This window comes from Heliconius melpomene, chromosome 10 (genome assembly GCF_056956725.1).
Source record: "Heliconius melpomene rosina isolate 202511_hmr_F chromosome 10, ASM5695672v1, whole genome shotgun sequence".
Taxonomy (NCBI): domain Eukaryota; kingdom Metazoa; phylum Arthropoda; class Insecta; order Lepidoptera; family Nymphalidae; genus Heliconius; species Heliconius melpomene.
In genome coordinates this window covers 13,419,187-13,431,364 of record NC_140398.1, presented here as the reverse complement: position 1 = coordinate 13,431,364, position 12,178 = coordinate 13,419,187, and the positions used below count along the sequence as shown (strand labels likewise).

At 31.6% G+C, this 12,178-nt stretch overlaps 1 protein-coding gene across 3 annotated transcripts; it reads right to left on the bottom strand.

Moving 5' to 3' along the window:
* Positions 1–5,727: 5,727 nt before the first annotated feature.
* Positions 5,728–10,328, bottom strand: Snup (snurportin-1). 3 transcript variants are annotated; one of them, XM_085191644.1, is made up of 9 exons: positions 10,215–10,328; positions 8,977–9,159; positions 8,771–8,861; positions 8,437–8,607; positions 7,666–7,857; positions 7,184–7,314; positions 6,946–7,094; positions 6,426–6,583; positions 5,728–6,066 (listed from the first exon to the last, which is right to left on the bottom strand). In XM_085191644.1, exons 2-9 carry the CDS (start codon positions 9,135–9,137, stop codon positions 5,977–5,979), a joined length of 1,143 nt encoding a protein of 380 aa, XP_085047770.1. In that variant the 5' UTR covers positions 9,138–9,159; positions 10,215–10,328; the 3' UTR covers positions 5,728–5,976. The 3 variants fall into 3 exon arrangements, with proteins under 3 accessions (XP_085047770.1, XP_085047771.1, XP_085047769.1); XM_085191645.1 differs by lacking the exon at positions 10,215–10,328 and adding an exon at positions 10,082–10,199; XM_085191643.1 differs by lacking the exon at positions 10,215–10,328 and having other exon boundaries at positions 8,977–9,269.
* Between the last annotated feature and the right edge of the window lie 1,850 nt (positions 10,329–12,178).

Genomic DNA, 12,178 nt, shown 5'->3' with positions numbered 1-12,178 from the left:
CCGCTCACTAAACATTTTTGTTAGAATTGCGCGCCGGGTGGCAGAACAAACATCGCGCTTTATCAAACCAGACTGAAAATATAAAAATTCTTAAACGAAAACCTTTTCACCATTGAAATTTGAACTCAAAAGTGAAATATATTTTTATGAAAAATTTAATAGTAACTGTGAATTTACAATATTCTCGTATTTTATAAAAACATACTCAATAGAATGTTAATATGAAAACAAACGTCCCTTCACACCTCTATGACAAAGTTACCGTAAAATTCAATGAGCGTCCATTGCGTATTTACGGTCCGTACCAATATAGTAACCGATAACGATGTGAGTTTATCGATAAGGCTAGTACATTCTACATTCATAATACAACATTTTAAAGATTCACTTCATATTAAATATAAAAAAATATTTTAAAAATGTTAAAAAAAATACTCTTTCGACTGGGGGACAAGGGTCCAAGCCGTCGGCGTGTATGGCTCAACAGACAGGAACCTCTTCATAATATGCGCCGTCTCAACTTCTGGCTGCCTTCTGCATCCGATTCTTGATTCTTAAGATGTTGTTCGAGGCTTTTCGCTATTAAAATGTTAACTGAAACCACTATCGGCACAATGATAGTCACATTGACATCCCACATGGGAGTATTCTCATTGGCTAAGCCAAAATGGAGAGCGGAGTGTCTTAACACTAGACTCTTTGCCTAAGTTGATTTATTCAGGATACAGCGTGAAGCTAAAAAATAATTTCATCCTAAGTTAGTTATTAAAAAAGCCTAATTCCCTTACTACATTTTTTAAACATTACGCGTAGATTAAATATCTAACATTACACAGCAAGAAACATCTCCAAATAACAAAAACAAAAAATAAAATAAATTACTTTTCTTTTTTAAAAGAAACGGTAAAAGAAACTGATATTGTTCATCATTTCTATAGAGCAGCGGTCAAATATTGGTCGGTCATTGCGGTTGTTGGCGAACCGCCAGTTATTTTCTAACGTAATAAAAGGGTATTTAACTTTTCCTCTCTTTATATATTAGAAAAATTATTTTGTACTATTTTATTTATCTAGTACTTAGTAATAGAAAGTGAAACAAAATATAATCGTCAAGTGAATAAATACCAATGACGGATTTAAGGTAAAAATATTTTTTCCGGAATGATAGATAAGTGTTAAATAATCAATTTCTATTTACTGGTACTCAACTAGTAGTGTTTAGAGTCACACTGCCCGCCACCCCTGAGCCACGACTGGCCTGAACTCAAGCACTCGTAAATAATTGTAAATATAAAAACGAATTCATAGAAAGATAGCAAATTAAATACGCTACATTTTATGATAGTTTTAAAGATAATTTCAACGTTATATCATATATTTTATACGGGCTGAGCATGTAAAATGGTAATTTTCAGGTGCATCACGCAAAGATCAATGAACCAATTTTAATGAAAATTAACACTACATTACTGTGAAAGTTATAGCGTTTATATTATAATTTCACAGAACAATTGATTGTGTTGTGGTAATTAATAATTTTCACCAGACAAATTTAAAAAACTCTTTCTACTTTCTTTACATTCATTCGTAATATATGGAAATATTTCTTAACTTTGAAGGACTCGAAACCACTCTTTCTTAACATACGAAAGTACTCATATTCAGTTATTTTTATCTATGGATAAAACCACTATATAGGTAAAATACATTTGTGTAGCGGCAGTTTTTTAAAAAAAACATTTGGATTACTTACATTCCTAAGTAAGAGCTGTCACCGAGCGGGAGAGCTTAGTCATGTGAGATTAAACTCTAGAATGCCCTAAATCTGGCACTCACAGTTGCTGAAATGTTTGCCATTTTGTAATTTTATTGTTTTAACGTGAAACTACATGTGAATAAATATTTTCTTTTAATTCTTCCTGGTATAAATATAGTTTGATTATTTAATTTAAATTTTGAATCCCGCTTAAACAGGAGAGGCAGTGGGAACCTAGTGATGTAACACTCCTTTCTCCACTTTAAACCGAATTTTTGAGACATAACATGTTGACTGGAATTCAACGCCACGTTTTGTCTTGTTGCCAGAATCAGGAAATGAAAACATTAAATAATTCATACATTATTTGTCAAGTTATAAATAATATAAAATTAAGTCTACCAAAAATATTCTCAATAAGTATTCTTTTGGCGCTTTTGGCGAAACAATCTCGCTTTTTTGCTTAAAACGTTTGACAGTCCCGCTTTTCCCCGATATAAAATCTACCACGCCACGCTGGCCACGCTGCTAGGTATGCACTTTTCCGTGCTGCTTACATAAGTTCTACATTAAGCCAACTCTAATAGCTTAATTAAAACGCGGCTTTTAGCAACAATGCAAGCATTTAACGTAATTTCAGGCAACAGCTGCAGTTGCACTCGGTCCAGGCATTTTAGAAGATGACAGTAATTACAGACGCTCATTAGAAATTCCAAGATCTTTTGCCATTAAAAGAACCATTATCTCGATGATATCTTTGTTGCGCTTCATTGCAGTGTGTTTGCTATTGTATAAGTATCCTAGTAACTTGTAGGATACTTTTATTTTATTCTTTTGTGCACAAAAGATTTTATTTTGGAAATTTTCACAAAAAAATAATTGATGATAAAGAATTATTTATTTGTGTTACACATATGCTAATATGTTAAAAGTAAAAAACAGTCAATTTTAAAAATAAAAATTCTAATATTCGAATTTCGAATAACAGAAAAAGAATGCTTTTAAATTGTATTAAGTTCATAAAATATAGAAGAAGTTAATCAAATGTTTTTATATTTTAAATAGATTTTCTATCATCAGCTTCTAATCACATTAGAAGAACATTTACAGATAATAAATAAAGAACATTTAATAATAAGGCCATCAATTTATATCAATGATATTAAATTAGTCCTGACATACATCTTCCTACGCAGCGGCGAGGCTATCTTACACGCTTCAGTGCGACATCAGGCAAAACGGCTTTCCAGCTATAAAGCTACATTTATGTTGGTTTTTACAGTCTTTTTTGTACGGCACATTTAATCGGCGCGACAACTTGACTGTGATCACAAAAAGATAAGTTAAATAGGAATGACCTTTAACCCATGTTATGTCTCTCCTTTTAACTAAATACAAAATTGTTGATGCTAGTTACTTTATAACATGCAATTTTTTTATTTTCTTTGTTTAATGGTCTGTGGAGGTAGAGTTCCGGTAGTGAGCTGCTTTATTTACGTAGTGAAATGTATAATGATACGAAAAGACAAAACTAGTGTATGAAACGGAAAATCTACAAAAAAATTACATGAGCTACAAAGAATATGCAGGTAAGTATATGTATTTGGTTTCGTTCTGTATTTACAATCGCTTCAATTGACATTTTAATCTAAAGCATACTCTAGTTAAATAACATTTAAATCTGATTTCATGTTAAAATTTAATCGTAGTTAACCTTAAAACAGCGTTGAATTTATTATTTTGATAATGAAACGTCTTAATCTTAAAAGCATGTTGTTTATAACAAGAACAATAGAACAAGAGCAGTGGTGACTGGTGACATACTTACATACTTATATATTCAGTACAAAGGGACGATGAAGGAGGCTCTTAGGTTGTGTGGGCACCAATAAGTAGTTGTGGAAAAAAGAATGTTAAATGTAAATTAGACAGGGCTAGAAAATATTAAGAGATACAGAGAGTGCTTCAATCAATTGTTATCATCCCGATTTAATGTTACTCGATCAATCTATTTTCTGAAAGATGTCTTAAAAAAAATTCTCGTTTTGACGCTTTTCTAATTATTTAAATTATTATTATTATACAACAATTGTCGTTTAAATATTTGTATATAAGCATACAAAACAGATTAATTAAAAAAACTCAACAAGAGTCCCGACAACCCGAAAACAAAAGTAGGTAGATAAGTGTGATGCTTATCTATATTTTCCTATGTTTTTTTTAACAAAAAGTCATAAAAAATTGCTTCATATTGTTAAATTAATACAATCAAGAAAAATAAAAATCTATTTTTCCTTTCAACAAAGAATGTCGTGCATTACTTAAATCGTGTCGTCTGTGTATAACCGTAATAAAATGTTTAAGATAACATACTTATTCATATTAAAAATTTTTGCGTTTATTCTCTTTGTGTTTTTGATATAGCGTGAAGCTTAAAAAAATGAAAAGTAGTGATTTTGTAGTTTTGAGAACGAAAAGGATGATAAGAGAGAATAAAAAATAAAATAGATATAAAGGGGCTCAGAATAAAAGTATAATTTAGTACAAAGGTTTATTCGTTCGTCCACTGCTACGTCTCAGAAACACACATAAGAAATCTTAGACAATTATAGTATATGTGGGTAGTTAAATAATATGACACACTGACAAGTATTGACAAGTATACAAAATAATGCCTATACAATTATATGTAATTTATATAAACTCTGACACAACGGAACTAATTTCACATGAAGATGAAGAATTACTTACCTACTAGTCGATTGATTTTATTTTCTTAATATTAATTTTGCCAACGTCTTCCGATTTACGATCTGCAAATAGCCGTTCTAATTTTATGTTATGACCCCATATAGTTTTATTACTGCAAACAGTTTTATATATTTTTAACGCTGAGAAACTGCCTTACATTGTAAATGTAGACGAGGATTTACTACAGATAGTGTGCTGTCCTTTGCTTTAAACATATAAATAATATATTTTTTATTATTGCTGCTCGTCTTTATCAAGCTTCATTATCATCATCATAAGTCTGTCCTCGTCCACTGCTGGATAGAGGCCTCTCCAATGGCACGCCACTGAGCTCGATCTTCAGGTCCTCGCATCAAGCTGTGGCCAGCCACATTGCCCAGCCCAGAATGCCGCGAAACTTATGTATACCTAAGGTGTAATGTCTAATTTTATAAAATACCAAACCGATTTAAATTATCTATAATAAGTGCCAAATGTTGTCTATATAATAAAATAGGATAAAAAGTTGTTTAATAGTTTTTTTATATATTACTTTTAGTTTACGGTTTTGTCTATTAGAATATTCAAATTCTGCTTTATATTCATATATTCAATTTAGATAAATTGCAAGTAGAACGGTAGCCCAAAAATGCAGTAGAAATATAAACATACTACCTAAAGACAAACAAAATTTAATTATTAATTTAAATTAAATTACACTTAAACAAGTATTTTCACCCATTCATCCATGAACTGAAGTCGATTTATTATCCATATCATGTCACCATTCTTTATTCACCAAACTTTTTAAATTTTTATATGATACTAGTGGACCCGAACGCGGCTACGCCCGCTTGAACTATACGAATATTTATGAAATTATTTTCAGTTTTCAATAGAGAGATGCGTTAAGCAAGCTCATTTTGGGTGACGTTTTCTAACAACAAACTTTGCAAATCGATGCTTAGCAACGGTCGCATAGCGACGGTTGTTATTAACATGGCAGAATAAATTGCATGTCAAATTAATAAGTATTTAAATATATTGGTATATATCGAAAATATTACAAAAATGAAAAAAAAAGTATCCTATGTTCATCCCGAGATCCTCAAGTAACTCTATATGAGTATTTTATCACAATTAAATAAGCGGTTTGGCCCTGATTGCGTAAAAGACAGACATACAGACAGAGTTACTTTCGAATTTATAATATAGGTATGGATTACAGAAATAAAACACAATTTACAATCGGCATTTTAGATTTTATGTAATTCTACATAACAAATCGGACACAGTATAGCTTTGCGTGGAACATTCATTATTACATTAAATAATAATAATAAAAGTAGCAAATCAAAATTCAAATTTAATATAGTCACTTATATATAGTAAGTAAAAACAATTAAACATTAACAATTTTATCACATTAATCAAATACAAAGCTATTATTATTATTTTATTAAATTCCATTCATTATATTAAAATTTAATTTATGTAATAGTCTTATCATCCCTCACTTGAATATCATTATTTACTTCATCTTCCATAGACGTTGAGTAGTCATTCGTCTCTGTTGTGGTCTACAAGCAAAACAGATAAAACATTAGCTTCTTAACTGTATTCCACATATTAACGCAGTGTCATACTAGTTAAGACACCTAATTTTCGGAACATTGCGTGTTGAGTGGCTGAACTTAACGGTAATAGGGGTTGTCGTGGCGCTGCGGGATAACGCCTGACTGTAAACACGATGGTTGTAATGTACTATCATACCATTCTCACTCTGGTAACAAGACAAAACGCGGCGTTGAGATCCGCAACTAGACATAAGAAATTTGTGATGTATGGAGTGTGTTGAAACTAAGCTAATCTGCCTATATTCGAGAAACAGCATGAAAGTAAAACAATATTGTTATAGAGATTATTTGATGAAGTTTACCTCAGGTTTCTTTGCATCCATATTGTCTGTCTCCATTTTATTCGAAGTTCTCTTTTTCACTCTCTTAGCTAGATTAGCTTCAAACTTCTTTATAAAATCACTTTGGTTCACATAATCTTCAGGCATCTCTGACATATAACCTGGATGTAATGTAATGCCTGGAAATAATATTAATTCTCATTATTTCATTTAATCAAAATGTACGGTTACTGGAATTTTTTTGCCGGAAATTGTTTTTCAGTTTCGTGTTTTGCTGTATCCCGCACTTTGTAGGGTAAGCAGAGGAAACCTAGTGTTTAGGCACTCTGCTTAATTTACAACCAGCGTTTACAGTCACACACCTGTGCCCCTGTGCCATTGGCCACTGGCTTCTAATAATTTTTAGGTATAGAATTACTCTCGCAAATATGACCATTTGTCACAGGGACGGGAGAAGGGTAAAAAATGCCATGAAATTCGTATGACGTTGTTTGATATAGCCATTTTCGCCAAAAAAATTATAAAAAATTGCTATATTTACCATCCCCAAGTACTTCAGGTATCATATAAGGATAAAGCCAGCCAACCAAAGGTGTTTCTCCCGCAACGTAATGCGCCTTCTTGTGGTAAAAAAGCAAACCATCCAATGGCGGTAAGTGGTCTTCAAATTGGGGATATGTGCTTAATAAGCTGAAAATACATTCAAATTTTATATAATACTAGTGACTTTTTAAAGACAATATTCATACATTGATAGACAATATTCATATATAACTTACAATGTCAAATAGTGATCTGTGCATGGCATCATGGGTAATATCTTAATAATTACTTTATTCTTTTTACTTATGGTTTCAGTGTCAGGAAAATCTTCCAGTTGTGTCTTCATCCAGTAATGTCGAAATTCAGTCTAAGAAAGTAGAAAGAATCATCATTGTTGAAAAGAAACAACATATTATTATAAGACAGTTGTGGTCCAGTGATACAAGCATGTGACTATAATACTTGTGGGAATGGTTTTGTTTATATTTTCCATTCTTCATTTTAACATTTTTAAACAAAAAACAAATCTGTAACATTTTTAATTCTATAATTTTTTACATTTTTTAAGTGTAATTCCATACTTAGGAAAGAAAAATGCTTCTGTTTGAAAACATAAAAATTTTACTGTAGCAGGATTTGAACCTTGGTAGCGGTTCTTGGAAACAGTCCAAGTTAATGAAAATGATAATTTATAATTTAATATTCTTTAAAAAAATACCTCTCCATCTGTCATAGGTTGATTATTCCAAGCAAGCAAGTCTAATAAGAACAATGTATTAGTTTTTTCGTAGTAAAAGCAATCTAGTACACAACTATTCTTGCGGAAACAATTGTAGGGGCTGCCCCCTGGCAAGCCAGTGTGACACTCAAACTTAAAATGACCAAACTTTGTGTAGAATTTTGTGGTACCCTGAAACAGAAATTATCATGTAATTTTTAATATACAGAAAATTCACTTTAATTTACTTCAGAGGCCATCATGGCACAGTATTTGATTGTAATGCTGTGGTTGTGGGATTGATTTCGACTTGGGAGTAATGAGTTATTTTCAATTCCTGTATTTCATGTATGAAAAGTGGAGAATAAGTCGTAACACCAGGTTCCCGCTGCCTATATTGTTAATGTGGGATACAGTGTAGAACTAAACAATAATTGTTTATTTATTTTTTTACTTTTTCTTTTCTTTCAGTTCCTTTTATTCACAAGCCACTTGTAATATTGTTTCACAATATTTTATTTAAGACTATAAATATTGAGCTATTTTTTTTAAATAATTTATTTACAAGTATATATAGTTTTACATTTGTAGCCACCACAGCAACAGAGTCAAGTATTTTGATTTTCCCGCTTTGGTAAAATTCTGAAGTGTTGAGCTGTCCCTCAATGTGCCAAAAGGAGAACAACATCCTCGGACACTGAGTTTACTGAGATATAGTGTGAGGCTGAAGCACTATTAAAAATTATAAATATTACATATTATAAAACTTACATGATTAGCAATTGCAAGTAGCCTTAATCCTTTGGGGCATGGGACAACATACCAATTCTGACTAAAATCCCCTGGCTTTTCAATCATCCATTCTGATAGCATCAAAACATTACTGTATGTCAGACATGTCTTATGAAATCCAGATACATAAATATTAGGTTTGTATGGTACCTGCAATTCATTTCAAATAGGTAATTTTATCATTAATTTAGATTGTTGTCTGCTTGGTATTCTTAGTTTACTGAACTAAATAATCAAAATACTTAAATCTTAATAAAAACATATTAATGAAGCCTAGCTGCAACATGGACTAAGTGTATTTTAATAAACTTACCTTCTTATAGGGTTTGAATAACTTATTATCTTCAACAGAATTTGTAAGCTCCAAAATACCTCGGAATTTATCTACTTTGTTGTTTCTATTGCTGCAATGAACATAAAGTAAGGAAATAAGCACTATTGAAATGGTAATAAGCTCATGTTTTGTATATAATATATAAAAAAATTCTAAAATTTTTTAAATTACTTAAAATTTATTACCTCTTTTGAATCTCTAAAAGATGTTTACGCCTTTCTTCCTGATTTCCTAGCTTTCCCCAGTTTTTATAAAGGCCTTCATAATTGCTGGCTTGGCTTTCTTCCGTTTCTGTAGCTTCAAGGTTCAATAACGCTTTTTCTAAAATTTCTAAATCTTCTTCCATAATTTCAAAGTACAAGTAACGGCTACAATATGAAAATTCACTCTTATTTTACTTTACTATACAATAGGAACAGGGAATAGCCGGCGTGTATCTTCGCTGAACCACTTTGACTTGACAAGTTGACACTTTCGAAATGTAAACTTGTCTGCTTGTCAGATTGACAACTTGGTTTACTTTGACATATAAAGCCAACCATACACTATAAAACTTTCGTCTTGACGCAAAAAATGCTCCACCTAGTAGCTATCAAATCTTTAAGCGTACCGTAGCTAATAAATATTTTATGAGGGGCATAAGCATTTCTAATTATATGAAGATAAATATTTCCTCATTTAATATTTTTATTTCCTCGTTTTGGTAACGAGGCAATGCGTGGCGCTGAGTTCCGCCAGATAACACACAATGCCTCTATAATACGGCGGAAAGTGGGGAATGGAAGTGTCTTAACACTCCAGGTTCCCTCTGCGTACACTGCTAAAGAAAAAATATGTTCTATTATCTCATAAAATTTAAAATCATGATCAAATTGTTTTTTCTTAATTAAACAAACAAATCAACAAACTTAAAAATATATTTTTATATTAATTATGAAATAACTTTAAAACAATTACTTATTAAACTATTTTTTTTCTTTAAAATGAACTTTAAACACTTTATATTTGATTTTAATTTCGAGTTCAACCTCTATGTACTTAATATATTACCGGCAAAACAGTTCGATAGTTCGCATGAGAATAACGCCCGTAAAATACATAAAGACTACCTAATTATTATTGTTATTTGAATACAACATAGAAACAGTATAAACAAAAATAGTAGTACCTACCTAATAACAAGTTAAAATTTAATTAATATTTAAAGATATATAAAATAACATAGATGATTATTGTGAAAATTGGACATGGAAGAGGAGACAATGTTATACTACTAAAATATTAACTTACTTTTAATCAATCCATAAAATCAATAACATATACGACATTAATTATTTAAAAGTTAACGTTAAACATGCAGTATTAGTGACAAAGATATTTATAGAAAAAAAAATTGTTATAACTTCAGAAGAATAAAACTTACATATCTACAGCTAATTTCAGGGATACGTGGTATTGTTTCTATTTTTATTTATAGTCCACTGGGGCTATATTGCAAAGCGCATGCGATTAGACATGCGCGCGAATGCAGGTAGCTGCAACTTAACATCTGGGATATGCGATTGTAAACCAATCACTCGATGTTACTAAGACATTCATGTTCACGCTATTTTAGATTTTAATTGTGTTATAATAAGTTTTGTTTTTGCACAAAACATTGTGGGCAATCATGAATAAGCAATGGGCTGTAACATTATTCGTTTCAGTGATACTATGCATGAGCTCTAGCTAAGTCGACATGTATGCTCCTTCTGCAATTTGTGATCAACAACGTCATAGCAATAGGTGATTCGGGATTTTAAAAGATGCAATGCAAATTTTCACTTATTTACATTTGTTTATCTTAAATATATTATATGAACATTTGTTCATATAATATTGTATTTACGTGTCTAATTAACAAAATATTACTAAGTTACAAATATTATAAAGTTTAAAGTATATCCAATAGCTATTTTTATAAAGGTAACTACCACCCGCAGAGATTTTCATATAGAAGACAGGCGTTTACACATTCAATTCAAATTCATAATATTCTTTAATCAAATATATGTTTACGCGCATTTGTGAATCGTCGAATGAACCTAAAGCTACCAGCGGCTGGAAAGGCAGTTCTGCTGGGAAGAGCCGACAAGAAACTTAACAGTTGTTCTTTTCAATGTGAACCGAAAGCTATCCTGCTTAACATTCCTATAAATATTCCTATACAGTACAATAGACTTTATTATGAATATTGTTTTTACAATTAGGTAAGTACTTTAAATTCTTGTATGGCAAATTTAAAATACATAGAATTTTATTAGATCAGTTTTGAACAGAACCACCCCGTTACTCGCTCGCGTGTCCCGGTGTCCTTAAAGACAGCAGTGCAGTGGGATGTAGAAATGTCCCGTTTTTCGTCACGGCGCGAAAATTAGTTGCACCGGACCGCGGGTCACCGCGTCGATTATTACGGTACCTACGCCCATGCGCAATTGCGCACAGTCAAAAAACTAAATGGAATAATCTAAGTGTCTACGAAAATTCGCTGAACAAAAGTTTCTAAACCTAATAATCTTCAACATGAAAACCTACTGTAATCGAACATATCTTATGTCTGTATGCGTGTCTTAACGCTTTTCCTTGTTTAACAAATTAAGTAAACGGCTGCAATCCAGATACCGATTCCACTTTTGATGGCGCTACTGTTAGTTAAAACAATATTAAAAAACCGTTTAAATACGAGTAGACCTCGCACACTTAGGCTTCCACATTAATTTCAAGATAATAGGTCGATGGAAGGTACTTTCAGTTTCAATTTATTAAATGGAATATAAAACATAACTACTAGTTGCCATTTGCAACTTCGTTAAGCTACGCTATTATTTATATAAGGTTTAAGAAATGAATTTCTCAAAACCTAGTGCTAACACACTCCGTTTGCCACTATCCTCTGGATTCAAATTCAAAATATTCTTTATTCAAATACACTTATAAGCACTTTTGAATCGTCGAATGAACATAGAAACAAAAAGCTACCACCGGTTCGTAATGCAGTTCTGCTGAGAACGCCGGCAAGAAACTCAAGAGTTGCTCTGGATCTGGCTCTGGCTCTGATTCTGGAGTCATTCCGCCTTGAGTGGCGTAATTCAACGCTGAAGCTTTATCTCGATACCAGAGGGAACAAATAAAAATATAAATTATTTAATTTCCTTGAGTGGGAATCGAACCCACAACCTTTCACGTCCCTAGTCGCAAGCTTGTGTCTGACCTTGAGGCCTTGAGGATAATTTTGACGTCAGTTTTTTTATTATTTTATTAATCTCTGGCGTTTTCTAAACTAATAATTTAAGTAATTTGATGTAAAGAACAATAATAATTATGATGTACAATGAATTGGATTAGGAT